The 25,976-nt window shown below is 37.7% G+C and overlaps 1 protein-coding gene across 25 annotated transcripts in view; it reads right to left on the reverse strand.

Moving 5' to 3' along the window:
* DST (dystonin) overlaps positions 1-25,976 on the reverse strand; it is a 454,426-nt gene that overhangs the window by 271,067 nt on the left and 157,383 nt on the right. For 11 of the 25 annotated variants that reach the window (XM_069070669.1, XM_069070676.1, XM_069070677.1 and 8 more), the window contains 3 exons: positions 21,498-21,587; positions 19,144-19,221; positions 12,727-12,819 (listed from right to left, as the gene is read on the reverse strand). In XM_069070669.1, the coding sequence (XP_068926770.1) occupies positions 12,727-12,819; positions 19,144-19,221; positions 21,498-21,587 (261 nt within the window). Of the gene's footprint in view, positions 1-5,086; positions 6,213-12,726; positions 12,820-19,143; positions 19,222-20,866; positions 20,966-21,497; positions 21,588-25,976 lie in introns of those variants that run through there. The other 14 variants (XM_069070654.1, XM_069070652.1, XM_069070653.1 and 11 more) reach the window with 5 other exon arrangements.

Raw genomic sequence — 25,976 nt, forward strand, 5'->3', positions numbered from 1 at the left:
TTAAAATTTTGTCTGGCTCTTTCTTCTCTGTCTTGTCAGAACCTACCTTATATTAAGCTTATTTTGTATGTTTATTTTCCAACTCGAATGCAAACTCTCTGAAGGCAGAGACTAAGATTTATTGTTTTTGATCACTGCATCCCTAGCACAGAGCACAGTACTTCATACACATTGGCTCACAGGACCACAGCTTAGGACTAAAAGGTACATCATAGCTCATCTAGTAAGAACCCCTCCATTTCACAAAAGAGAGTAAGGCACAGGGAAGTTAAGTGACTTGGCTAAGACCACACATTTAGTGATCATCGGAAGTAGGATGTAAACTCAGGTCTTCTGACTGAAAAGCTAGTGTTCTTTCCCTTATACAATGAATTCTTATTCTAGCAATCATGAACTTCTTTTAAAACAACAACTTTGATAACTGTATCTCAATATAATTGATTTCCTTTGTAATCCTCTATATTTTATTTTATGCATTTAAGAATATTATCCTGTGAAGGCATCAATAGGCTTCTCCAAACTTCTCCATGACACAAACTTTGTATCTCAAAGAACCCGACTCCCTCCTCGCTTGTATCACAACCTGTATCACCTGTATCACAACTCTCATTGGCCTCAAGGTTTATTAGCTCAAGAGCTACCTTCTAAGGAAAGCCTTTCCTGAAACTCCCAGCTGCCAGCATCAGCCCACAAATTCACCTTATCTACATTTTGCATATACCTACATAAGTACATTTTGTCTCTCTCAGTCTTGGGCAGGAGGTCCAAACTTTAATCTTTTCATCTCCTTATCACTGAGCACCCCCCCCCCCAGAACTTAACAAGTACTTAATAAATGCCTGCAGATGAAGACTTTTTCAAGCATTTGAGAACCCAACAGGGTTCTTTCTGTTGGCAATAGCCTTCTAACACCCAGGGTTTAATGCCAGCATGGCCTCAGCAGAATAGCATTCAGTGCTAGTACTTTTATCTATATAAACCTGAGAAGTATCATCTACATGTAGGCAGACTGGCATACTAAGTTCTGAGAGACAAGAAAAATTTTGACAGGATTAATTTGGTCTTCATAGGAGTTAGTTAGAAGATAATTGGAAAGTGGAGCATTTGCATGTGTTCTCTCAACAATTCAACAAAAATTAAGTGCCTAGTCTAAGTTGATATGATGATTGCCCTCATGAAGCTTACAGTATAGTATAATAGAGAACACAAATATATACCAAAAAATTATAACATACTAGAAATACACACATCTGTAAACACATGTGCATATAAATTCTGCTAAAAAAGGATGAACAGAACCTGCGGAAATAGTTTCACATGGGGAGCAAGTACCCAAAATGTTACTGGGAAAAAGACTGCTAGTCACATAGAGTTATGGTCCTCAAGTATATAAAGGAGATGAACCAAGATCCAAGGCACTGTCTCTCTTAATAGCACTTACCTGAATCTCTCTTTGTCCCCTTGTTTGCTATCAGGCCTGAACTGATCTTTCTAGACCTCACAATTATATTTGAATTTGTGTGTATCTGTGTATCTTTCTACCTGTGTCTCTCTGGTATATGTATATTTCTTTTTCTCACTTTTCTTAAATTTTTCATTAGCTTTTAAAAGTTATTTGACAAAGTGGATTAATAAAGATAAAATCAAACAGACCTAACGTATGCAGTTGGTCAATGGTCAAGTGACCATATGGGTAAAGTGAAATGACCAAAGAAATCCAGGGAAAATTATCCTAAATGATGATATGCAGAGTGGTATGAGTAAGAGGAGGAGGCCAGGAATTTGTCCTCAACTGAACCAAAGGCCAGGGATCTGGCTGCAAAGTAGACAGGAAGTCAGGGATTTATACCAAAATGGACATGAGTCCAAAGAAAACTGTCTTGGCCAAGAGAAAGTATGTACACTGCTGAAGAAGAGAAGGGTAAGCACAGCCTGAAGGAATACAGTTACTTGGTAGATATGTGACCTTGTATAGTTTAGACTAAATGTCCTCTTTGTTCCCTTACTACTCTGCAATTGTGTCCTTCTATATACCCACTATGGGTTTAAAAAACATACATAATAAATAGAAACAGTTAATCACCTTTCTTCCCTTTAAATAGTGACATTTTTGACAGGAAATAGAAAATACAGATATAAGTACAAATTACAATTTGTTCTTTTTGGTGGCATTTTACAGCAGAGAAAGAATCACCTACATTTTGCTGTTTTTCTTTCCCCTAGGTTTGAAGTAGGGGAGAACATGATAGGAGGAGGATTCTTTCAGGCTAACAGCAAATGCCCCTGGCAGAGATGCTGTCACTGGCATGATGTTATAATTTTATAATGCAATGAAGCCCAAGGCTTGGGAAGGAAAGGGAAAAGGGGGGAAATGGAGATCTAGTACATCATGAAGAATGAGGAAGTTTAAAAGGAGGGGGGGGTCAGATAAAAGTATAAACAAGCAGAAAACAGGACGGAAACAATTATCCAAAAGCAATTCAGGTGGCAGGCTTTTTGATTATTTTCACAGGAATTTTCCAGATAAGTTATGGAGCTAAATAGATGGATCACCCGGAAGTCATTCAGTGCTCTTAAAGAGAGATTTAAAAAAAAGAGGCTGGACACAAGAATGAGGAAATAAATTCAGGGTAACTCTGATGTAGCAGCTTCAAAAGTTACAGGTAGAGGATGTCCATTGTTAAAGAAAATAAGTTTTATTTTCACCTCGTCCCCAAATCAAAATTACTCAAAAGCCCAGACTAAGGTTGTGTTTGAGGGCAAAAGAGAATTTCAGACATAGGCAGGTAGGATCAAGTTGGTTTTACTTTCCACTGACCTCTATGCCAGCCTTAAGATATAAAAATAGATTATATATAAGCTTTCTCACTTCACCTCAATAAAATGTAAATAGATGGAATGACATAACTCTGGCAAGGTGTGGTGGGACTTTAGAACCAGCTTCTTCCCTGACTTCATTTGCTAATGTAAACAATGACTGTGCACACCAAGGCCACCAATAAAGCCACAATCTGTCACTGGGAAAATTACCTCTGCCCTAAGGCAATGAAAAATGAATTCTCCCCTCTAAGAATTCCAGACTGCTTCAGTTTGATGAACACTTGTCATTTATACTCATGAAATAAAGTCCTTTTCAAAGACAAAAAAGCTATAAGGCAAAGTTGCGGATTCTTTCCTACCAACAGAAGACAGAACGCATACACAGATTATTTGGGGCTGCTACAGTTTTTAGGAAGACAAATTAATTACCACCATCTCTATTTTTCAGAAATCAAAACCAAGATGGAGTAATTTTGTCAACAAATGGACACAGGCCAATGATGAAGGGCTAGAATCTCTAAATTATGTGGCACTACTAATTTTTATTTTAAGCTAAGCCATAAAAAACATTTTCTATCTAGGCAATAGCCAGATAGGACAGATTAAGATAACACAATGTCTTGGGAACAAGCATGTACATGACATTTGCGTATATATTAAAAATGGATGTAAATTTGGAGTTTTTCAGTGCATAAATATGTTTGAATAAATATGCCACATTCTGTCATAAAGTTATGAATGATGTTACTACTCCTCACAGAGCTGAACTATAATAAGAAGAGTTAAAGGTGAGAAGAATACGATAATATGGCTCTCTTTCATGGATTCGTACACAGCAAATCCTCAGAGTTTAAATACAGTCCTCAAAACATCCTTGAGAAATCAACCAACTGTAAGCCACAACCACCATAGCAAAGGCATAGCATTGGGACATAAAAGCTTAATACATTTAAATAGATATTGTCATACAAATTCTCATGATTTCCAAAACATTTGTAATGAACAACAGTTAAAAAAACTTTTTTTTTAACTAGCAGAAGAAATTAAAATCCCATGGGAATGAGGATAAGGGGAATATTGTTCCTGCCATCTTGTCTGTGACAAGAATTCTACCTAAGATGCTTTCAATTAGAATACCAAAAATGAGCTTCCATTTTACTACTTTTATTGTACTTTGTAGAGCACTTATTTGATCACCTGTGCAACAGTCAACAGAATATTAAGTAGTGATTTATTTAATATAGGAAATATCCTAGTGAGGAAATTCCCACTACCAATTTAATTCTATAATCTTAGAAAACTGACTAAAGAGAGCATTAAGAAGTTAAGTGACTTGTCCAGGGTCACACAGTGTTTGAGGCAGAAACTAGGCCAAAGTCTTCCTGGCTCAAGTATAGAGCAGGGTAATGACTTGTCCAGGACTGTTTCTAACTGACCTTCATCCAACAAGATAAGAGATAATGATAAACAATAATGATACTAAAAATTTGCATTATGTAGGGCTTTAACATTTGCAAACCACTTTTCAGTTCATTATCTCATTTGAGAAAAGAATTTTTAACACCTGCAACAGAAATATGTTTATATAAATAGTTCTAAGTAATTTAAACTAGAGGAATAAAAAGAAATCTATCCCTCTCATTTAAAGAAAAACCACACACACACACACACAGACTTTTCTAAATCCCCTTTAAAAGAAGGGGCAGTGTTGTATAGTGAGAAATGTACTGGATTTGGAGTTAAAAGATCCAGGTTAAAATCCCACCTCTGGGTGACACTTACAAGTGAGAATGACCATGAGCAAGTATGAGCCCTAGTTTCCTCATCTGTAAAATGGGGACAATAATACTAATACGTGTAATACCATCTCAGTAGGTTGTTATGAGGGTCATATAAAGCTTTGTGCAAATTTGAAAGCACTGTATAAAGGACAGTTGGTCCACAGCTATGATTTCATCTATGTAAGAAGCTTTCAAGTAAGGAAAACTCCCACTACCAATTCAAATCTGCAAGTGTTTTGCAATTTATAGTCTCAAACGGTTGCCTCTAGAAAAGCAACCATCTAAAACCAATGTCAGTTGCTGGTATTGTTGTCATCATCATCATCATCAGTGCTGACCATAGTTTTTATTGCCTAAAGCTGGTGGAATGTTTGTTCCTTTTTAAGAAAAATCCCAATAATTGAGAGATGCAACTACAGAAACTAAACCAAACATGGACACTAGTACTAACACTTTCCATGATCAAACCCCAAAGTCCTACTTACCTCATTTCCATCTGTTGAAAGGGTAGCAAGTTCTGGGCTCCTGGAAGCAAAGGACAAATTGGTGCAAAAAGAATAACTTCTCTTTTTTCCAAAATGAGGGTTGTCTTTTGCCTGAGGAAGAAGTCTTTCCAAACTCTGTGATTCTTTGACATTGCTAAAATGGCCTGATAAGTTTTGGCTTTCTTCAGATGGTCTTTCTAGACTGTAACAAAGGGAGTTCAGGCTGGCTGCTTTTTGAAAATAAAAAACATCAGTTTTCCTCTGGAATGTTAATTCTCTTGTGTTGACATCATCTGAGTGTTTTTTCCTCTTTGCACAATATGGAGTACTGTCTTTTTCTAAACTGCTTTCTTCCAATTTACTTACTTCTTCTGTTTCACCAGAGTTAGCTAAAGAAGTTTTCACTTTAAAAAACTCCCTGTTTGCAGCACTCAGCAAAGATTTCTGCTTAATGCTGTCAACTGAAACTTCTGGAGTCAGTCTCAGAATGTCACCATCCAGTGTAACCTTCGGTACAGAGGGTTTCTCCAACAGCAATTCACTAGGGAAAATCTCTTCCTTTTCTGAAATATTATTATCTTCTCTCTGCCTTCTTCCATCATTTTCATGAACCTGGCCTGAATTAATTTCTTCTACAACTCGCTTCTTCGGCTTCCTTCTGAAATATTTTCTTCCAGGGGAATATTTTTCAGGATTCAAGGGAGCCCTGGCAGGATTTAAATATTGTTCTTCTTTCTCTGCTCTTACACATCCACAGATATTCCCCATTTGATTTGCAAGCAATCAGAGTTCCACAGCTTCACTCATTTCCAAATCCTCTACACAGTGATGTCTTTCCAGAGAGTCTGAAACTCCTCTTTGAATTATAATTCCTCACAGACTTCATGTCCATCCTCTTCAGCATGAGGCCATTTTGCTTATGAGCAATACACTCACAAGAAATGTCATGGCACACTGCCCAGCCAGGCCTCTGTGTCTGATTAGACACTGTGGCTTATTTCTGGCCACCAATCCTCTTATACAAACATTACTGCTGTCAAAATGTAACGCCAAGGAGCTTTCCCAGTAAATGAGGAATTTGACAGCGTCCCGAGTCTTACATCTTAACTTTCGGTTTTCTCTGCTATTTAACGTAATGTGCACACACTGTCAAAGTTTGTAACAACCTTTGAAACTATTAGCCAGCACTACAAACTTGAGAGCAAATAGCAGAACAGATAGCAGCTAGAAATGATTTAGCAATGTGCCTTCCAAACACAGGTCTCATTTCTTCCTCTGTAAAATGCAGCTGTTAAAACTACATGTTCACTTAAGTCCCTTCCCACTATAACCTTCTATGATACCCCTCTATTTTTTTATGAACAAAAAAATCTTCAAAAATAACTCTTTTATAATAAAAGCACATACTTGCATAGCCCTTTAGAATTAAAAGCATCTTCACAACAACCTTGTTAAGTTCTACATTTTACAAATTAGGGCAACTAAGGCTCAGAGAGGTTTAGTGACTTTAGTCACACATCTGGGTATCATCACTTCCAGATTCAAATATGAGTCTCCTCAAATTAAGTCTTATGCTCTTTCCATAATAGCAACCAACTTTATTTCCTGATATCTAAAAGCTGTATAGGTACAATACAAACAAAATTTAGGTATACATGCTCCCTATTTTTATATTGCTAAAGAACCCAAAAATACATGCAGAACAGGTACACTTGCTATAATGTACTTTCATTCCAGTAAAGGAATCAACAGTTTTTAACTTTCCTTTCAAAATTCAGTGAAATAAAATGCTCGACCTCCTACAACGATAAAGAAAAAAAAAACTGAAGGCAGATAGGAAGGGATAAACTTGTTGAATGGCAAATGACTAGTGACAAGGCAATTAGTAGTATTAACTCTGGTGCAGTGGGAGGAAGTATTAAATTTGGTCAAAGGACTGGGTCCAAACTGAGCTCTGTCACTTATTACCTATGTGATCTTAATGGAGTCACATAGATTCTCTTAGATGTAATTTCCTCATATATAAAATTATAGGATTGAACTTTTATATTATCCTATAATTATAGGATTATCAAAATAATAATGAATTCTTTTTAATATTGGCTAATATGGGAGGAAGATTCATAACATCTTGTAATTCCAGACGCTAAAATATATTGGAGACTTCTAATATAACACCTTCATCAAGTACGTGCCATTGGGCTCCTTTCTTATAGACAATTCAGATTCACATCAAGGTATTTTTGGTTCTTCCATGATTAACCTTCCATAGATAAACCTAGCAGATCATCTTCCTTTACACTAATTTCCTAATGCATATGATTCATTGAAGTTAAAGGAATTCTAACCAAAACAAATGTAAAATCTCTTTGTCACTTCAGTGATCTATGATCTTAACATCAGTACTCCCTCCACTAATTTGGAGTATAATTTATTCATGTCTTCCTATTCTCTGCAACTTTTATCCATATGTATCCATGTATGAATTCATTCAGAGGCTATATATGTGTGCATATACATACACATATATATACACATATGTGCATTGTATAGATACAGATATAAACAGATGTGAAACATACACCCTCATAAACAGAGTTTTCTCACCATATTAAGATTTCTTATGGAAAAGTAAAGAAGCACTGAACTTTTTTTTAATTATTCTAACTAATTATGTCAATTGTCTTTAGCCTCAATTACTTCTTAGATATCTAGAAATTGTTGATAAATAAGGCTACTTTCTCAAATGAATTAGGACTGTACCCATGCAGAGCTACACATACAATAGGATACCAACATGTTCCTCATACTGTCCTATCTGTTTTCCAAGACTATGGTGGTCTGAGCCAAAGAAACATAGCACCACATTAACAAGGAAATTGGATTTGGATGCAGTGGGCAGTTTGGTATCACTGAAAGCATTATACAACTTCAAAATCAGCTTAACTGACTTGTAGTCAATTCAGGGCAAGGGACATTACCCATCAGTATCATCTAAGAGAAACATATTGATGGATTTAACTCAATGGTCTACTTCTCCAGTTGTATGTTGTATTCTGGGTAATATCCATTTTGCATTTATTTTTACTTATCAATGTGGATGGTTACATCAATCCCTTTCACACAGTTATGGATTTTCTGGGAGGCTTTATAATGTCCTCAGATTCAACACGATATAAAATCTTTTGGACAAAGGAGTAGTAAATTTCACCAATAAAAGGAGATGCTTCCTTTGTTTGAATTCATGCTGCTTTCCACAACACTGACAAACACCTTTGAGGAACATAGCTCCCTTTCACAATTCAACCGATAGTAACTATCAGTAGCTCAATCAATAAGCATGTTATCAAGTACCTGCCGTGTGCTAGGTGCTGTACTTAGTGCTAGGGATATGAAACTAAAGTTAAATGATCCATGCTCTCTAGAAGTTTACATTCTATTGGAAGAGTTAAGAAAGTTATCTCAGGGTAGCCAAGATGGTGGAGTAGAAGCAGGACTCCCCACTGCTCCTGCTTCCACCTTCCCCAATCCATATAAAAAGGGAACTCTAAACAAACTTTGGAGCTGCAGAACCCACAAAATGACACAGAGAAGCTAACCTCCCGCTGAGGACAGCCCAGCAAGCTGGCAGGAATCAGCCAGCACAGCCCTCAGGGAGCTGAACCCAGCCCCACGCTGAGGCTGCAGCCCCAGGGTGGGCCTAACCAGCCACTGGAAAGAGGGACTCCAGATCAGCAGCAGATGTGGCCATTTCCAGATTTATCAACACACAGATGTGAAGGACAAAGTGAGAGGTCAGTGTAGTCTAGACTTTGGGACCAGCAAGTGGGAGTGCGTGGCTTTTGACCCCGGGGCGAGAAGCCTCTGAGGCACAGCACAGCCAGCCAGCATCACGTGGCAGCTTCAGCTCCTGGCCTGCAGAGTGTAGGGGGACCAAGTACCAGTCTGAGGGGTAATAACTCTTGCTTTAACCTGTTTGGATCTGGATTGCAGTCTAAGGTGGAGGTCCTGGGGTGTATGTTCAGCTTGCCAGAGCGTATGGAGACCTCAGAAAGGGCACCCATCTAATACCTCCAGCAGCTGAGAAAACCCCAGCGTTTGGGACGAAAGCTCCCCTGTCTGGTGGCAGAGCCCTACTGAGGCAAAAAGCCCAGGGGTCAAGTGACTGAGGGGTGACATGACCAGGCAAAGGAAACAAAACAGAAGATTCCAACATTACACTCCTATTTTGGGGGACAAAAAGGAGCAAAGCATGGAACAGGAAGAAGACAGTAAAGTCAGAACTCCTGCACCAAAAGCTTCAAAGGAAAATACAAGCTGGTTACAGGCCATAGAGGACCTTAAGAAGTAGATAAGAGAAGTGGAGGAAAAATTGGGAAGAGAAATGAGAGCAATGCAAGAAAATTATGAAATGAGAGTCAACAGCCTGACTGAGGAAAATAACACTTTAAAAAATAGACTAACTCAAATGGCAAAAGAGGCTCAAAAAGGCAATGAGGAGAAGAATGCCTTAAAAAGTCAAATTTGCCAGATGGAAAAAGAATCTCAAAAGCTCAATGAGGAGAATCATGGCTTCAGAATTGGATTGGAACAAATGGAAGCTAATGACTTTATGAGAAATCAAGATGCTGTTAAACAGATCCAAAGAATAGAAGACAATGTGAAATATCTCATGGGAAAAACCACTGACCTGGAAAATAGATTGAGGAGAGATAATTTTAAAATTATTGGACTACCTGAAAGCCATGATCAAAGTAAGAACCTAGAAATCATCCTCCAGGAAGTTCTCAAAAAAAACTGCCCTAATGTTTTAGAATCAGAGGGCAAAATAGAGGTGGACAGAATCCACCAATCACCTCCTGAAAAAGATCCCAAAAAGAAAACTCCTAGGAATATTATAGCCAGGTTCTGGAATTCCCAGATTAAGGAGAGAATATTATAAGCAGCCAGGAAGAAACAATTTGAATATTGTGGAAACATAATCAGGGTAACCCAGGATCTGGCAGCTTCTACACTGAGGGATCGAAGGGTTTGGAATATGATATTCTGGAGGGCAAAGGAGCTGGAATTAAAACCAAGAGTCACCTACCCAGCAAAATTGAGTATCATGTTTCAGGGGAAAATATGGTCATTCAGTGGAATAGAGGACTTTCAAGAATTCTTGCTGAAAAAACCAGAGTTGAACAGAAAATTTGACATTCAGATACAAGAAGCAAGAGAAGCATGAGAAGGTAAACAGGGAAAAGAAATCATAAGGAACTTATCAAAGTTGAACTATTAACATTCCTACACGGAAAAACCATAATTGTAACTTATGAAACTTTTCTCAGTAGTTGAAGGGAATAGAAATATATATATATATATATACATATAATATATGTCTATATATGAGGATATATGGGCACATGAATACATATGTGAATGTGTGTATATATGTTTATAGGTATACATAGATAGAGGGCACGGGACCAATTTAACAGGAAGGGATGATACTTAAAAGGTGAAATTAAGAGGTGAGAGAGGAATATAATGAGAGGAGATGGGGAGAAACAGAATGGTGTAAACTATCTCATACAGAAGAGGCAAGGGGAAATGGTTACAATGGAGGGGAAGAATAGGAAGAAAAGGGAATGGATCAACCTTATTCCCATTGAATTTGGCTTGAGGAGGGAATGAAATACTCACTAAATAGGGGTATCACCCTCAAGGAGAGTAAGGGGGGAAGGGGATGAGAGGGGGGATGATAGAAGGGAGGACAGACGGGGGGGAGGGAAGTTGGAAGCACTCACTTTTGAAAAGGGATGGGATCAAAGTAGAGAATAGAACAAGTGGGAGATGGGATAGGAGGGAGGGAAATATAGTCAGTCTTTTACAATGCATCTACTATGTTATTGTTTTGCATTAGCCACACATGTACATCCTATACTGAACTGCTTATCTTCCCAGTAAGGGTGGATGACAAGGGAGGAAGGGAATGAATCTGGAATTCAAAGTTTTAAAATGAAATATTCAAATATGTATGTGTGTGTATATGTATATGTGTGTGTATACTATTATCAATACTATTTTACATGTAATTGGGAAATAAGATATACAGGCACTGGGGCATAGAGATCCACTGGAAAAGTCGAAAGGGGTGTGGGAGAAAATATGGGAGAGAGCAGACTGGAGGAGGGGATATCCTGTGGGACTGCTATTTTGGGGCAGTGGGTAGGAGAAAAACGGGGAGAAAATTTGTAACTCAAAATCTGGCGAAAATGAATAATGTAAAATCAGAAGTTAATAAAGCATTTGAAGAAAGTTATCTGAGGAACTGAACTACGAGCCATAATTTTATATGTATGAGTGGGAGAAGCTTTGTGGAAGACTGTAAGGTTCTACTCAATTGGCTTAAGCTCTCTCAGTTTCAGTATCTTCATAGGTAAACTGGAGATGACAACTGCAACACTGACCTCACAGATTTATGAGTATCAAATGAGATGATATGCATAAGATATTCTGTAAGTCCTAAAGCCCTAGACAGAAGTCAAGCTATTTCTGTTATTGTTTGAATAATGTAGATTGCCCAATGAAGTCAAATGCTTTCTTCAAGTCAATAATCAATAACTCTCTATTATTTCTTCTTTTTTTTTTTTTTGCTTTTTGGAGGGGGGAAGGTAGGACAATTGGGGTTAACTGACTTGTCCAAGGTCACAAGGTTAGTTTTATGTTTTGTCTGAGGCCAGATTTGAACTCAGGTACTCCTGACTCCAGGGATGGTGCTATTCACTGCCCCACCTAGCTGTCCCTCTATTATTTCTTCTTAAACAGAAGTTTAAAAATTTTAACATCACATACGTAACTCAAATTATCATTTTCTTTGAGTCAGTAACATAATACTTAGGAAAATTAAAACAAACTTCAATTGGACATGACCAAATGTCCAATAGACAAAAGACTAAAATTAGCATATGTGTTCAAATATGATTTGACAATTATAAAGTAAAAATTAAACTTTACTTGAAATTAACATAGAACTGTAGGTGACTTCCTTTGTAGTTATTCCAAGAAAGCACAGCTCTATGCAAACATGAATTAAATTGTTCCTAATTCAGGGCAGGTTGCAACATTATAATTATTGTGCCATCTAGTGTTAGTCAAATTAGAAAATGGTTTGTACAGTACTATTAAGCTATGATAAGGAACACTTACAAAAAATAAACATGGAAATTAGCTATAAGTAAGGATTCACAAAACCTTTGTGCAGCTTAAAACAGCTGAAGTCTAATTAACAGATGAAGTTTGTTCTACACAATAAAACAGAACTCTTATTTAGACTCAAAAACAAAGACAATAAGATTTATTTTTAAACAAAAAAAAAGAAGCTTCATTTGTGCTCTTATTTACAAATGAAAAAGAAATGTTAGATCTAAGTGACGGTACTAGTGGCCAGAATGACTAGTTTCCTTTCCTTGAAGGAATAAAGCAACAAAACACAGAAATATATTGTTCAATGAATATAATCTCTGTATTTCAATTTTTTTTTCAAAGAGTACTAATGCATCTAAATCACTCCTGTGAGACAAATGAAAAATTGATAGTGACAGGCCAGAAAACAGGCAATGGAAATCATGGAATTCAATAAAAATAAAAAGGCTCACCTGAAAGTGCAAAATTATTGTCCATATTAATCCCAAAGTCAATTTGGGATTCCCATCTGTTATGTCATCATTCCTAATATTCACTAGTTTCACCTAAGTGATTTAAGAAGAGATAAAACAATGTTAGATAAAATGCTTCCCAAGACAAGTCCATGACCTGCTCTTTTATCAACATAAAATCAGTTTCAAAGTTTCCACAGAAAACATGGATGCTTTAAATAAACACCTAATCCAAAACTATTATCCTATTTAGTTATCTTGGGCACCAAGTTACTGAATAACAATCAGAGCAATCCACTGATTTGAGTTCCTCTCCTTGTCCATCTTTCTTCTGTGTGCAATTCATGAAATTACAGAGTCCAAATTATCATTTTATAAATGAGGAAATTGATGCCTAGAAAGAAGCGTAGATGTTATATGCTAATACTATAGCTGGATTTTTCTTTAGTATTAATATTAAGAACATTTATTCAAGTGAAGAATAACCAAGTGTAATGATTTTCATTTTAAACAAATTAACCTTTTTCACATTTAATAACATTTTAAGTAAAAGCATTTAAATTATTTTAAATAAAGACAATAAGAAAGAGATACTACCTGTTTTTATTACTAACATCTCATTTTTCCCATTTTTTTCTTTCCCATTTCTTCTCATTCTCTCTAAATTAACTGTACTGAAGCAGAACCATAGGTACCTTTGATCTATCATCAACTCAAGAATGAAGTTTTCTCCAATTTGAATTCTGCCCGTATCTGCTTTTCCTTTCTGGAAATCCCAATATTATTTTCCCTTTGGACTTCTAACATTGTTCAGTTATTTCAGTCTTACCCAACTCCCCAGGACCCCATTTGGAGTTTTCTTGGCAAAGATACTAGAGTGGTTTGCTGTTTCTTTCTGCAGTTCATTTTAAAGACAAACTGAGGCAGAGGTTAAGTGACTTGCCCAGGGTCACATAGCTAGCAAGTGGCTGAGACTGGATCTGAACTCAGAAAGAAGGGTCCTTTGTGATCCCAAAGCCAGTTCTCTATCCACTGAACCACCTTGCTGCCCCTACAAGCCCTAGAAGGTACTTCTAGGCTCTTTGTAAGATTATTTGTTATTGCCATCTTGGTCCAAGCCTGTGATTTCATTGGAGTGAGGGGAATTCTCCCTTAAAAAACTACAGGAAATTTTTCTGCAATTTAGAGTTGTAGAGATTTGCCTGGGGCATTGAAAGGTTAAGAGACTAGCAGAGGTCACTGCTTCCATGAAGACTTTTTTTTCTCCCCTCCTTTCCCAGGGCCTTTGCTGCAAGAGCAAAACACCCTGGCCTCCTCATCAAGCTTCCATACCTTATGTGCTTATACCTGCAAGGAAGCAGGACTCCTTGGGTCTCACAGGACATGACATCTTCATCTGTCAGAAGGTTAAGGCCTCCTCCAAGAAGACCCTCCAACAGTCTAATCTCATGCCTACTTTAACAAATTTCTTTCAAACCACTGAGTCAGTAGACTCACTACTAACCATTGTTAGCATATCCCTATCCCCTCATACTCACTTCATCTGAGTATTCCCAAAATATATGAAGGATATACAAACCACATTCCCTATCCTCAAGCCTGTTCATCTTAATCCTACCCCCATAACGTCCTTTTCTAGATCTAGCTGCCCCTTCCACTGTGCCTATGGAATATCTGTTCCATAATCAGTAAACTTCTTTTCATCTTAAACTTTTCTCCCTCTTCCATCTTCTAGCCCTCACTAAGACATGGCTCCTTCCTAATGACATTATATGTATCCCCTGGCACTGTTAATATTACTGATTACACCTACTTCTCATTCTCTCATGAAGAGCTGAAGTATTCTTTGCTCCCCATCACCATTTCCACACTCTTCCTTGAATACATTCACTAAGCAACTTCTCTTATAAAAAATTCAGAATATCTAAATTTTTCACCCAATTCGGGTTCCAGCAGGCATTATCTGTAGATCCTCAGGACTTTCTCCTACATTCTTCAATGAGTTCAATGTCTGGTTCACAAACTCTCCTCCCCACCTCTCTTATATTATTAGTGACTTTATATACATACATACACATATATAGATATGTATGTGTTAAAATACACTAATGTTCCAGTTGCTCAACCTACTCAATTCTCATCCACTCTTCCACTCCTCCTCAGATCTACACAAAAAAGGTCACAACATTGTCCTTATGACACTTTCAAGTGTTCCACTTCTATCAAGAGTTCCCAAGCTCCTTTCTCTGATCATCATCAAAATTTTTTTTTGGCTTTTTGGAGGGCAATTGGGGTTAAGTGACTTGCCCAAGGTCACACGGCTAGTTTTTGTGTTAAGTGTCTGAGGCCAGATTTGAACTCAGGTCCTCCTGACTCCAAGGCCGGTGCTCTATTCACTGTGCCACCTAGTCACCCCTATCACCATAATCTTAATCATAATCATTATCACTAATATTTATATAACACTTTTATGCCTAGAACTATACTAAGTTCTTTACAATTATTGCCTTATTTATCCTCATAACAACCCTTGAAAGCAGATGCTATTATGATCTCCATTTAACAGATGAGGAAACTGAGGCAAATGGAGGTTAAATGTCTTGCCCAAGGTAACACAGCTAGTAAGTGTCTGAGGAAGACTTTGAATTCAGGTTTTCATGACCCCAGGCCTGTACTCTGAATGCTACACCACTTATTATTTCATATTTCCCTATGCCTTATGACCCCTAATTCTGTTTTATCTTCATCATGACCTCCATTCCCTCTTCCCTTCAGTTCTTTCCCAGATTATGACTCCTCCTCTGGCTACATTTTCCTCTCTTCCCTATTTTAACCCTTTGGTGATATAACTCAATTCTACACTTCTGTACACCGTCAATTTCCTTGCCTCTTTTCCTTTGCCTACTTTATGCATAGCATGCCTTGACAAGCCCCAAACCTGGATTATTCCTACCATCTGCCTTATTTGCTCCTATTCACTTTACAGTGAACAGAGCCAGATGAAATCAATGAAACCATTCAAATTGGACCCACTACAAATTTATGTCATCTTATCTCAACTGAGCAGTGACTGCTATGCCACACACCACGACCTTCTCATCTATTTTCATGTCACCTTTCCCCTACCACCTCACCCTATACTTAACCCTAAAACATTGAGACCATTCACTGAGAGGCCCTCTTCTCCCTTCCTCTTCATCTCACCTCCCTCAGACTTCTAGACATCTCCCTTCACTATCTTCACTTTCATTCTAGTCAGAAAGGATGAAGTGGCCCGTCTCTTTGCCAAAACAAATCCTTCTACACACAACCTTGATCCCATCCCACTCATTTATATTCCTATATCTCTCCTTACTTTGTGGCTAAATTCCTTGAGAAATCAGTGCCTTCACTTCTTCAGCTCTCACTCTCTTCTAAACTGTCTACAAGTGGCTTCCAAGTTCATCATTAAATGAAAACTGACTTCTCCAAGGTTATCAGTGGTCTCTTTGTTGCCAAACATAATGACCTCTTCTTCATCTTGATCCTCCCTGACATCTCTGTAGCTTTGACACTGTTGATGACTTCCTTCTGGATATTCTCTTCTCTAGGTTTTCAAGATACTGCTCCAATCTGATTCTCCTATCAGTCTAACCAGTACTCAATATCTTCAACTCATTCTTCATCCCTGTCACATGCTTTAACCATGGCTGTCACTTGGGCTCTGACTTGGAACCCCTTTTTCTTTTCACGCTATACTGTCCCACTTGGTGATCTCATTAGCTCCTACGGGCTGTTATCAGCTCTATGCAGATGTTTCCCATATGTTTATATCAAGCCCTAATCTTTCTCCTGAGCTTCCAGCCACACATCTCCAACTGCTTCCTGGACATCTTAAAAAGAGATGCCCCACAGTCAATCAATAAACATTCACTTAGCACCTATTATGTGCCAAACATTGTGATGAGTGCTAGGGATTGAAAGTAAAACAAAAGACATTCCTGATATTCATGAAACTCCCAGTTTAATGAAGGAAACAACATACAAACAATTATGTACAAATAAGCTCTATATAGAATAATTGGGCAGTGATCAAGAAAGGGAAATCATTAGCATTACACGGGATCAGGAGACACTTCCTATAGAAGGTGGGATTTTATTAGAAACCTGAAGGAAGCCAGGGGAGCTAGGAGGTAGAAATGAGGAGGGAGTTCCAGTCTTGGAAGATAGTCAATGAAAATGCTCAGAAACAGAGTGAGGTGTCCAAGAAACAGAAAGGCAGCCAATGTCACTGAATCACCAAGTATGTAGAGGGCTGGAGATGGGGCGTAAGATGTAAGAAGATTAGAAAGGGGTGTGGTAGGTTAGAAATGGCTTTGAATGCCAAACAGAAGATTTTATATTGTATCCTGGAGGTAATAAGGAATCACTGGAGTGTTTCAGTTGTGCCTGACTCTTTATGACCCTATTTGGACTTTTCTTGGCAAAGATACTGGAGCAGTTTGCCATTTCCTTCTCTAGCTCATTTTAAGGATGAGGAAACTGAGGCAAACAGGGTGAAATGACTTGCCCAGGGTCACAGAGCTAGTAAATGTCTGAGGCCAAATTCAAACTCATAAAGATGAGACTTCCTGACTCTATCCACTGCACCACCTAGCTGCCCCTGGCTTTCTTCAAGGATCAGCTCAAATTTGCTTTCTGCAATAGACTTTCTTGTTCAGTCATTTCATGGCCCCATTTGGGGTTTTCTTGACAGAGAAACTGGAGTGATTTGCATTTCCTTCTCTAGCTCTTTTTATAGATAAGGAAACTGAGGCAAATAGGGTGAGGTGACTTGCCCAGGGTCAGAGACCTTGCAAACTGTAGTGGCAACCACACCAGCCTACTACCCAGGATGGCTGCTAGCACACGTTCTTAGATCTGCTTTACTAGGAAAGATAGCTGTTTAAGGGGTCAACAATCTTTTAAAATTATATTCACTAGGTTCAGGGGAAAAATCAGCACCCTTAAGTTCAGAAAATATACAAACAGAGAAAATATAAGGAGAGAAATAAAGACCAACAGACAGGGCTCTGACTGCCTGAATCAATAAAACACTTTACATACATCCCTGGATTGAGAGAGTCTTTACATATCAGCAGCTGGGGAGCTCTGAACACATGGCCACTCAGAATCTCGACAGGGAATCACAAGATCCTTTTCATAAGCAAGCCTCCAAAGCAAAATACCAACTCAGAGTATATATATACTTCCCAGAACCAGAAGGCATCACAATCCTTGTGACTCAGTGACTAATCAGAAATTAGCAAAAAGTGTGAAAGCCTCCCTACAAGCAAGCCTCCCCTAAGAAGCTTCCTTTAATGGGCTCCACATGAGACCTATCAATGGGCAGGGAAGATCTTATATCCCATTAATATTACATAAGTGTCTGAAGCTGGATTTGAACTCATGAAGATGAGTCTTCCTGACTCCAGTACCAACACTCTATCCACAGCACCACCTAGCTGCCCCTTTCCTCATATTCCCTCTCCAACTCCAATGCATTCCCCTTTCTGATCACCTTCACTTACTCCATATATCTCTCATGTATCTAGTTATTTACATGTTATCTCCCTCGTTAGTATGTGAGCTCCTTGAGGGCAGAAACTGTTTTTTGGCTTTCTTTGTATCTCTGGTGCTTAACACAGTACCTGACAAAAAATAAGAGCTTAAATACTTGTTTACTGACTGTATCAAAGGTGGGAATTGTGGTCTTGAACCTGTCTTCCTGATTCTAAGACTGGCTGTTTATCTACTGTGCCATACTTGCAAATAACTTTTTTATTACTGGTTAAACTTGTTTAAGAAAAGGTCCAGAGAAAGAACTGATAAACAGAAGTATGTATAGAACAAGTATGTGTGTGTGTGTGTGTGTGTGTGTGTGTGTGTGTGTGTGTGTGTGTGTGTGTGTGTGTGTGTAAACTTAAGGGACAAACTCTCATCTCTACTGATATCCCTTCCTTCCTTTAAGATCTTCCTACCGATAGAGATGCAGACACCTATAATTTCTCTAAATCTTTGTCTTGGGGCATGTTATTTGACTGCTTTACTGTTCCATTCCCTATGCTGTGACTAAGACTAAAACATCCTCTTCCCAGGACATCACTACTCTAAAATGTATTGTCTCCCCTTACTGGTATGCAAGCTTTCTTAGGACAGGGATTGTTGCATTTTTCATTTGTATCCTTTGTCCTTAGCACATAGAAATGCTTATTAACTGCTTTTTTTGCATTAATTTATTCTTTCCTATCAATATTCTTTCAGTAAGTGTTAAAAAAAACCTTTTTAAAAATTTAACTAGCTAGAATACAAGCTTAATAGTTAAAATATTTCAATACCAATATTCATTTATTAACATCCAGTGTTTGTAATATTGTAGGCTTTAAAAAAAAAACATACCTGGCGTTTTTTCAAATAGTCAAGTGCAATTTGTACATTCTGTAGTCTGTGAAAACGCATCCGACCTTTCTCCCGGGGCTAAAAATGGAAAAATATAGGTTGTGAAAAAAAGCTATAGTTTCTCCCTGATAGAATATGCTTCTCTTACTGAACGTTTCTCTCACTGAATCCAAACAAATTAAGTTACATAAGTATTTAAAACTAAATGACATTTACTGTGGTTTCAACAAATTGACTAATTTACTTATGTAAATTTACATACTGATCCTTTTCAAACATTCTTTTCCTTGTACAATGAAAGAAAATAAGAGGAATAAATTGGAATAATCTGAAAAGGAAAGGAAATTTGTTTTTCTCTCAGAGCAAACCATAGAATATTCAAGTTAACTAGAGTCTGGCTTGTACTCATATTTGATAATAAAAGGATGCATTAAGATAATTAAATATCAGATCCCTTACCCTCTTAAAAATACCAGAGTTTAAAAAGAAGAGTTATGGCTTCTTTTTAATTATAAATGGCAAGTTAATGGAAATGTGGCAAAAATAGCATGCAGTTAGTATAAAATCACCAAGTGAAAGAATGAGATGAAAAGTTAACAGCCAGAATAGAGCAAGAGAGGAAAAGCAGTTAAGTTGATGACCTCTAACCTGAAAAATATGCTTCTTTCTTATTTTTGGATTTTTCATGAATTCAAAAAGCTGAAAGGACACTGTGATTATTTGCATTACTTAGGAAAGGACATGATTACTGTCTCCATCATTGTGAATCTGACAAACAGAAATGGATTTTTTTGATTGACAGTTTCCCTTATGGAATATGATTCTGTTGCCAGGAGGAAAATATGGGGAAATGTGCAGTTGGAATAAAGCATAACAACAACAACAAAAATGATGAACCAAGTTGAAATTCATCATGTGAAGCTTCCAAAGGGAAAAAAAAGGAAAACTGCTTAACTTCTCAAATATGAAAAGTCTGCTGAAGCTAAAGGTGTCATAATATAACAAATAGCAGACCACAGAAGAGAAAAATTACTTTCTGTGTAATTGGATGAAAAATATGGGTTAAAAAATGCATAGTTTTCAATGAAATCAAAGTAACTGAGTGAAGCTGTCATTGGAAGAATTGGAACTACCTCATAAGTATGTTATATTTGAGTAAACGCCATACAAATTAGCCTCATCAAAATAGTTTCACAATTCAAAGTTTTTCCCCTCTAAATAGCATGACAAATGAAAAGAATATGTCAAACAGCAGTTGCCAAATATGTCTGGCTTGAGAACAGTTGAGATACAGTTACCATGTATGATCTGCATAAGGATATAATTGCCATTACCAAAATCTCAATCCCAAAAGCAAAAATGCATTTTTGTTAATGCTTTAGCATTCTAATTGCTAGATTTCAATCCTTTATAGAAAATTCTTAATTTTGATCATATTGTTGTCATACATGGCTTATCCAATCTGTATAGTTACTATGCAGTGCAGAACAAGTATAAACCAACAGGTGGCTAAACTTTAATCATTTAACAATCTGAAAATGTGCTAAAAGTGAAAAAAATTCTGTTTACCAAATTTTCAGTAGGTGGATATCCACTTTGTGTACTGTGTTTTTGATCCTTCCTACCTAACCATTAATGGTTCCAAACCTGTGGGTTACTTATCTAGTAGCAGTCACCATACTCGAAATACTAAGTTAGTAGAGTTATGGGGGTCGACACCTACCCCCTTATCCTCATCCTCCACATCCTCATGCTGTTCATACTCGCATGCTTCTGTTGAACTCACCAACCGTAAGGTCTTCAAAAAATCTCGCTCTCTTGGCTAATGAATATAACAGACAGAAGATAGGACAGCAAAGACACAAGACAGACCAGAAATGAAAAGAGCATGAAAAGAACATAATGAAGAGAACAGGTAACCAAGAAGGGGAAGTAATGTTCAAAAAAAAAAAAAAAAGGAAATGATACCTGAGGAGTAGGTTAGACCATTTTTAGATAGGAATATTTATTTCCTTGCTATTTGTGAGTCTTTTAATATGAAGTTATATTATGCATCCAACTTTTGCTAAGCAAAATCCAAAAGGAAAATAGCAGGAAAAAAACCAGAAATGTTACCCTTAAAATTGTAGATGAAATTTTGACTACATATAAGACACATAATAAAAGTGTTCTGAATTCCTAATACTCAGTAGTTGAAGTTATGAATCCAAGCACATCTATGCAAACCAGCTTGTTCCTTTGGTGCTACTAGTCACATTTTGGGAGATGAATCTGAATCACTTGTACTAAAGCATACTGATCAGATATGAAAGGGACAACATATTTTCAGAACAAAGATGAGATTTAAAACTCACCAAGGTATCACCTGAAAGAACTTCTAAGAGAGAGATCAAGTTGTGTCCATCCCTTAGGTCTTCATAGAGGTCATTCACATGCTTTCGAACCTATGCAGAGAGAAACCTTTAAATTGTTTGGCCTTGTAAGTGATGTTAAATGTTCAACAGTTAATAGTACATGTTAATGCTAAACATTTTTAGTAATACCTGGAGAAAGACAATAAAAACAAGATACTTGTACTTTTTTTGGAAGCAGTCAGGGTTAAGTGACTTGCCCAGGGTCACATATCTAGTAAGAGTCTGAAGTCACATTTGAACTCAGGTCCTCCTGACTCTAGGGCCAGTGCTCTATTACTCCACCTAGATGCCTCCATTCTTCTGCTTTTATAATGCTTGTTTTCAATACCTTCCATTAGTCAATATGGTTTGGTTTAACTTTTAAAAGATGTTTAAGGCTAATAATTGTTATATCAAGTACTCAGACACAAGTCACCCTCAGTTTGGCCAGCAGGAGATGAATGATTGGTCCCTAGCAGCTCATAGAAACCAAATCAACTAATAAAGAATAAAGGGATTGCAAGCCCTTGTAGTAAAGAGACAATACCACCAATGAAATCAGAAATCCTTCTCAAGTAATTAAGAATGAATAAGGAAGGAAATTAAAGATAATCAGAGGAACACTCAAGTGGCAGCCTAATATGGTGGGTGAATAGAGGATCAGACCTGGTTCAGATCCCATCTCTGACTCATATTGGCTGTATGACCTTAGGAAAATTATTTAACCTCTCACTGGGACAAGGAATTCTTTTTTTGAGGGGGGAAGGCAAGGTAATTGTGGTTAAGTGACTTGCCCAAGGTCACACAGCTAGTAAATGTGTCAAGTGTCTTAGGCGGGATTTGAACGCAGGTCCTCCTGACTCTAGGATAGGTGCTCTATTCACTGTGCCACCCAGCTGCCTCAAGGGACAAGTTCTTTAAGTCCATAAGTCACAAGGGAAGTGCAGATCTGCCCTGGTACAGAATTTCTCCACTGGAAAATCCCTTAATAACAACAATAACACAAGTTTCTTTTAAAAAAGGAAATGAACTTATATATATATTGCTTTTTGGAGGGCAATTGGGGTTAAGTGACTTGCCCAAAGTCACACAGTTAGTTTTTGTGTTAAGTGTCTGAGGCCGAATTTGAACTCAGGTCCTCCTGACTTCAGGATCGGTGCTCTATTCACTACACCATCTAGCCGCCCCTGACCTTACATTTTTAATACTTATTAAAAGATACATGTGGTAGATCTGAGATTAATCTTACATTATGACCTTAAACAAGACTTCTGATATAGTTTACAGAAACAGAAAAAGGTTCAGTTCTTATTGATCATTTATTCTCCTCTAATTTCTACCCCTTATTCCCATATTCTCTAATATGGGATTTTCTAACTCCCTATTCTCTAACAACAAAACATCATCTCAAATGAACCTGAGGTTCACATTCTGCCATGAGAGATCTATAGGTATTAGGGCAACAGAAATCTATCCAAATCTTTCTCTGCATGATATGATTCTTTCTCTGAGAAAAGGCTTTTAAAATCATCTAACAGAAACATGCAATGAGCATTCAACCTGTCATTATTTTCCTCATTCCAGAGGACTAATAAAAACCTAGCCAAGCAAAATACTACTAAGCTTCAAAACGCCTCATTCAAGCTACCAAAAGGAAGGAAGAAAATCTCCCAAGTGAGACTGGCTGTGTCTACAGACTAACAGCAGTCTTTAGGCAACCAGTTCTTTGTATATTGAAAAGTCAGTGCCCTTACAGACCACCCAAATAGTAATTCCAAAACTGATTCATCTTTTTTTTTAAGTAAAGTTCACATAGAAACTGTTACTAAACTGCTTAAGAAATTAAATCATTTTGTGTAATTCAGGGCCTTAAAACTAAGGAATTTTCAAGGAAAATTGTACTACAGAACCACAGAAACTGAGAGAAAAAAAAGGAATCTTAAGAGATCATCTAGCAGTCTAGCCCAACCTCCTCAAATTATAGATGGCTAAATTAAGGCCTTGAGAGATTAAATGAATTGCCCCAAAATCACATGTTGTATAAATGACAAAACCAGCTTTCAAACTCATTTCTTCTGACTGATTCTTTGCAATAAACCACAGTGCCTACAAAGTTAGAATAAGCAGTAATTATCAACAAAGTATAAAAGTATAACTCCATTGCACACTGGCAAGTTCCAAGAGTAGGAAGCTAATATCTAGGAGCTACACGATTCCCAAGCATGGTTATTATTTTGATAGTTTGGCAGCAACAAAGCCAGAAAAGTGATCCAAGGGCAAGTTTTATCAAATTGATGCTAAGTTCTAAAAGGGCTTCAGGGGTGAGGAACCTGTGGTCTCAAGACCACATGTGGCCCTCTAGGTCCTCAAGTGCAGTCCTTTAACAGAATCTAAACTTTACAGAACAAGTCCCTTAATAAAAGGATTTGTAGGGGTGGCTAGGTGGCACAGTGAATAGAACTCCACCAGCCCTGGAGTCAGGAGGACCCGAGTTCAAATCCAGCCTCAGACACTTAACACTTACTAGCCATGTGACCTTGGGCAAGTCACTTAATCCCAATTGCCCTGCCTTCCCTCTTTCCAAAAAGCAAAACATAAAATAAAATAAAAGGATTTGTTCTGTAAAACTGGGACTCGATCAAAAGGCCCCACCCCTGGGCTAAGAAATACATTTCTTCAGAAAACTCAATCAATAAGCATTTATTAATCGTTTACTATGTACCAGGCTCTTGGGTCTCTGCCCAACAAAACTGGCTGACATCAAAAAGAAAGACTTCAAATGAGCACTAAATTAAATGCACTTAACTTCTTATACAAATAATTTTAAGGATTCTGTGTTGCCTCACACATGAGGCTACCCTGCCACATGAGAAACCAAAGCAATGGAGGAGATAAGAAAAAAAGAGTCTACAGACACCTCATGCTCTCTAAAGCTATGAGAAAATTTATATGCTAAAATCAAACTTCTTGGCTCTTCAGAAGTTTTAGGGAAACATAGACTTCATGTGAATGGATACCTTAAATATGTGAGAAAATATCAAACCATGCAAAAACATAAAGAAAGGGTTAGTTTGAGACATAAGCAAAGTGTTCCTATCTTTATGCTGAAAGGTAATGGCAGCCCAAGTATAGCTATACTTCATGGCTTTGAGCCTAGGGGAATACCCATAGTTAAAAGGCATAAAGATTCAGAAAAGGAGACACAGAAGGAGATAGGTAGGAAGAGAGGCAGTATGACATGGTGTTTTAGACCTGACTTTGGAGCCAGGAAGATCTGGGTTCAAGTTCTGCCTCTGACACATAATGCCAGTATGATTCTGGTTAAGTCACTTAACTTTTCAATGCTCTAGTCCAGAGGTATAAACAACCACCCCCAGGGGTGGCTAGGTGGTGCAGTGAACAGAGCACCAACCCTGAAGTCAGGAAGACCTGAATTCAAATCCGGACTTAGATACATAACATTTACTAGCCATGTCACCTTGGGCAAGTCACTTAACCCCAACTGCCCTTCAAAAAGCAAAAAATAAAAAAATAACCACCCCCATGGCCAGCAACATTCCCAAGTGTGCACCAAACCACATTATAATGTAATTGATAAATATTTAACAAAGTAAAAATAAAATTTAGATCATGTTAATATGTGATTTTCTAAGTCAATATGCAGCCCAGAGGGATTATTATGTACAATTCAGTGGTCTCTGTTTCTATCTGAGTTTGATATCACTGCTCTAGTCAACTCTCTAAGACTATGACTTTAAGAGAAGGTATCAACCTGCATTGGTAAATGGAGTTTCATCACATGGGAGGTCCCTATACTAATGAAAACCACAGGTCTAGCCCCTTCTCCCTTTAATGGCTGCACATAATATTCCCTAATGCCACTATTATTTATTTAATATGCTTTAGTCATGAGTAAAAAAGAAAATAGTTTTTTGTTTGGCAGTCTGTTCTTAATATTTGACGTCAAATAATTTGTAACTTTTGATCAAAACCACAATGCCCTTTAAGATTCAGTTACCTACCGGCATGTCCATCACTAATTATAACTCATAAGCCCTATTTTTGAACTCAGCTCCTCTACTACCAGAGCTGCTAGGAATTTTACACCTGGATAATGGACAGGCTTACAGTTGGAGCTGGGGGGAGGGTAATGGGGTACAGAGAGAAGGCATGTATATATAGACCTGACCTAGGGTGAAGCCTCAGTGGAATAAGTGTAGCCAAAGCCTCCCCAAGATAGGGGGAGGTTAGCCAGACAGAGAGAGCACAGAGGCTAATAGTGCAGTGTAGGTTAGCTTCCAAGTTGGAACTTCCCCAACCAATACAAATCTGCACCTGATGTGGGATCTGAAGTCTAAAAGACCTGATGCAGGTACCTAGAGCTTAAGTGACCACCGTGTGTGTGTGTGTGTGTGTGTGTGTGTGTGTGTGTGTGTGTGT

The sequence above is a fragment of the Petaurus breviceps genome, unplaced genomic scaffold (assembly GCF_028583685.1).
Source record: "Petaurus breviceps papuanus isolate PSGF00001 unplaced genomic scaffold, PetGlider_PUasm1.0 90822, whole genome shotgun sequence".
Classification (NCBI taxonomy): Eukaryota; Metazoa; Chordata; class Mammalia; order Diprotodontia; family Petauridae; genus Petaurus; species Petaurus breviceps.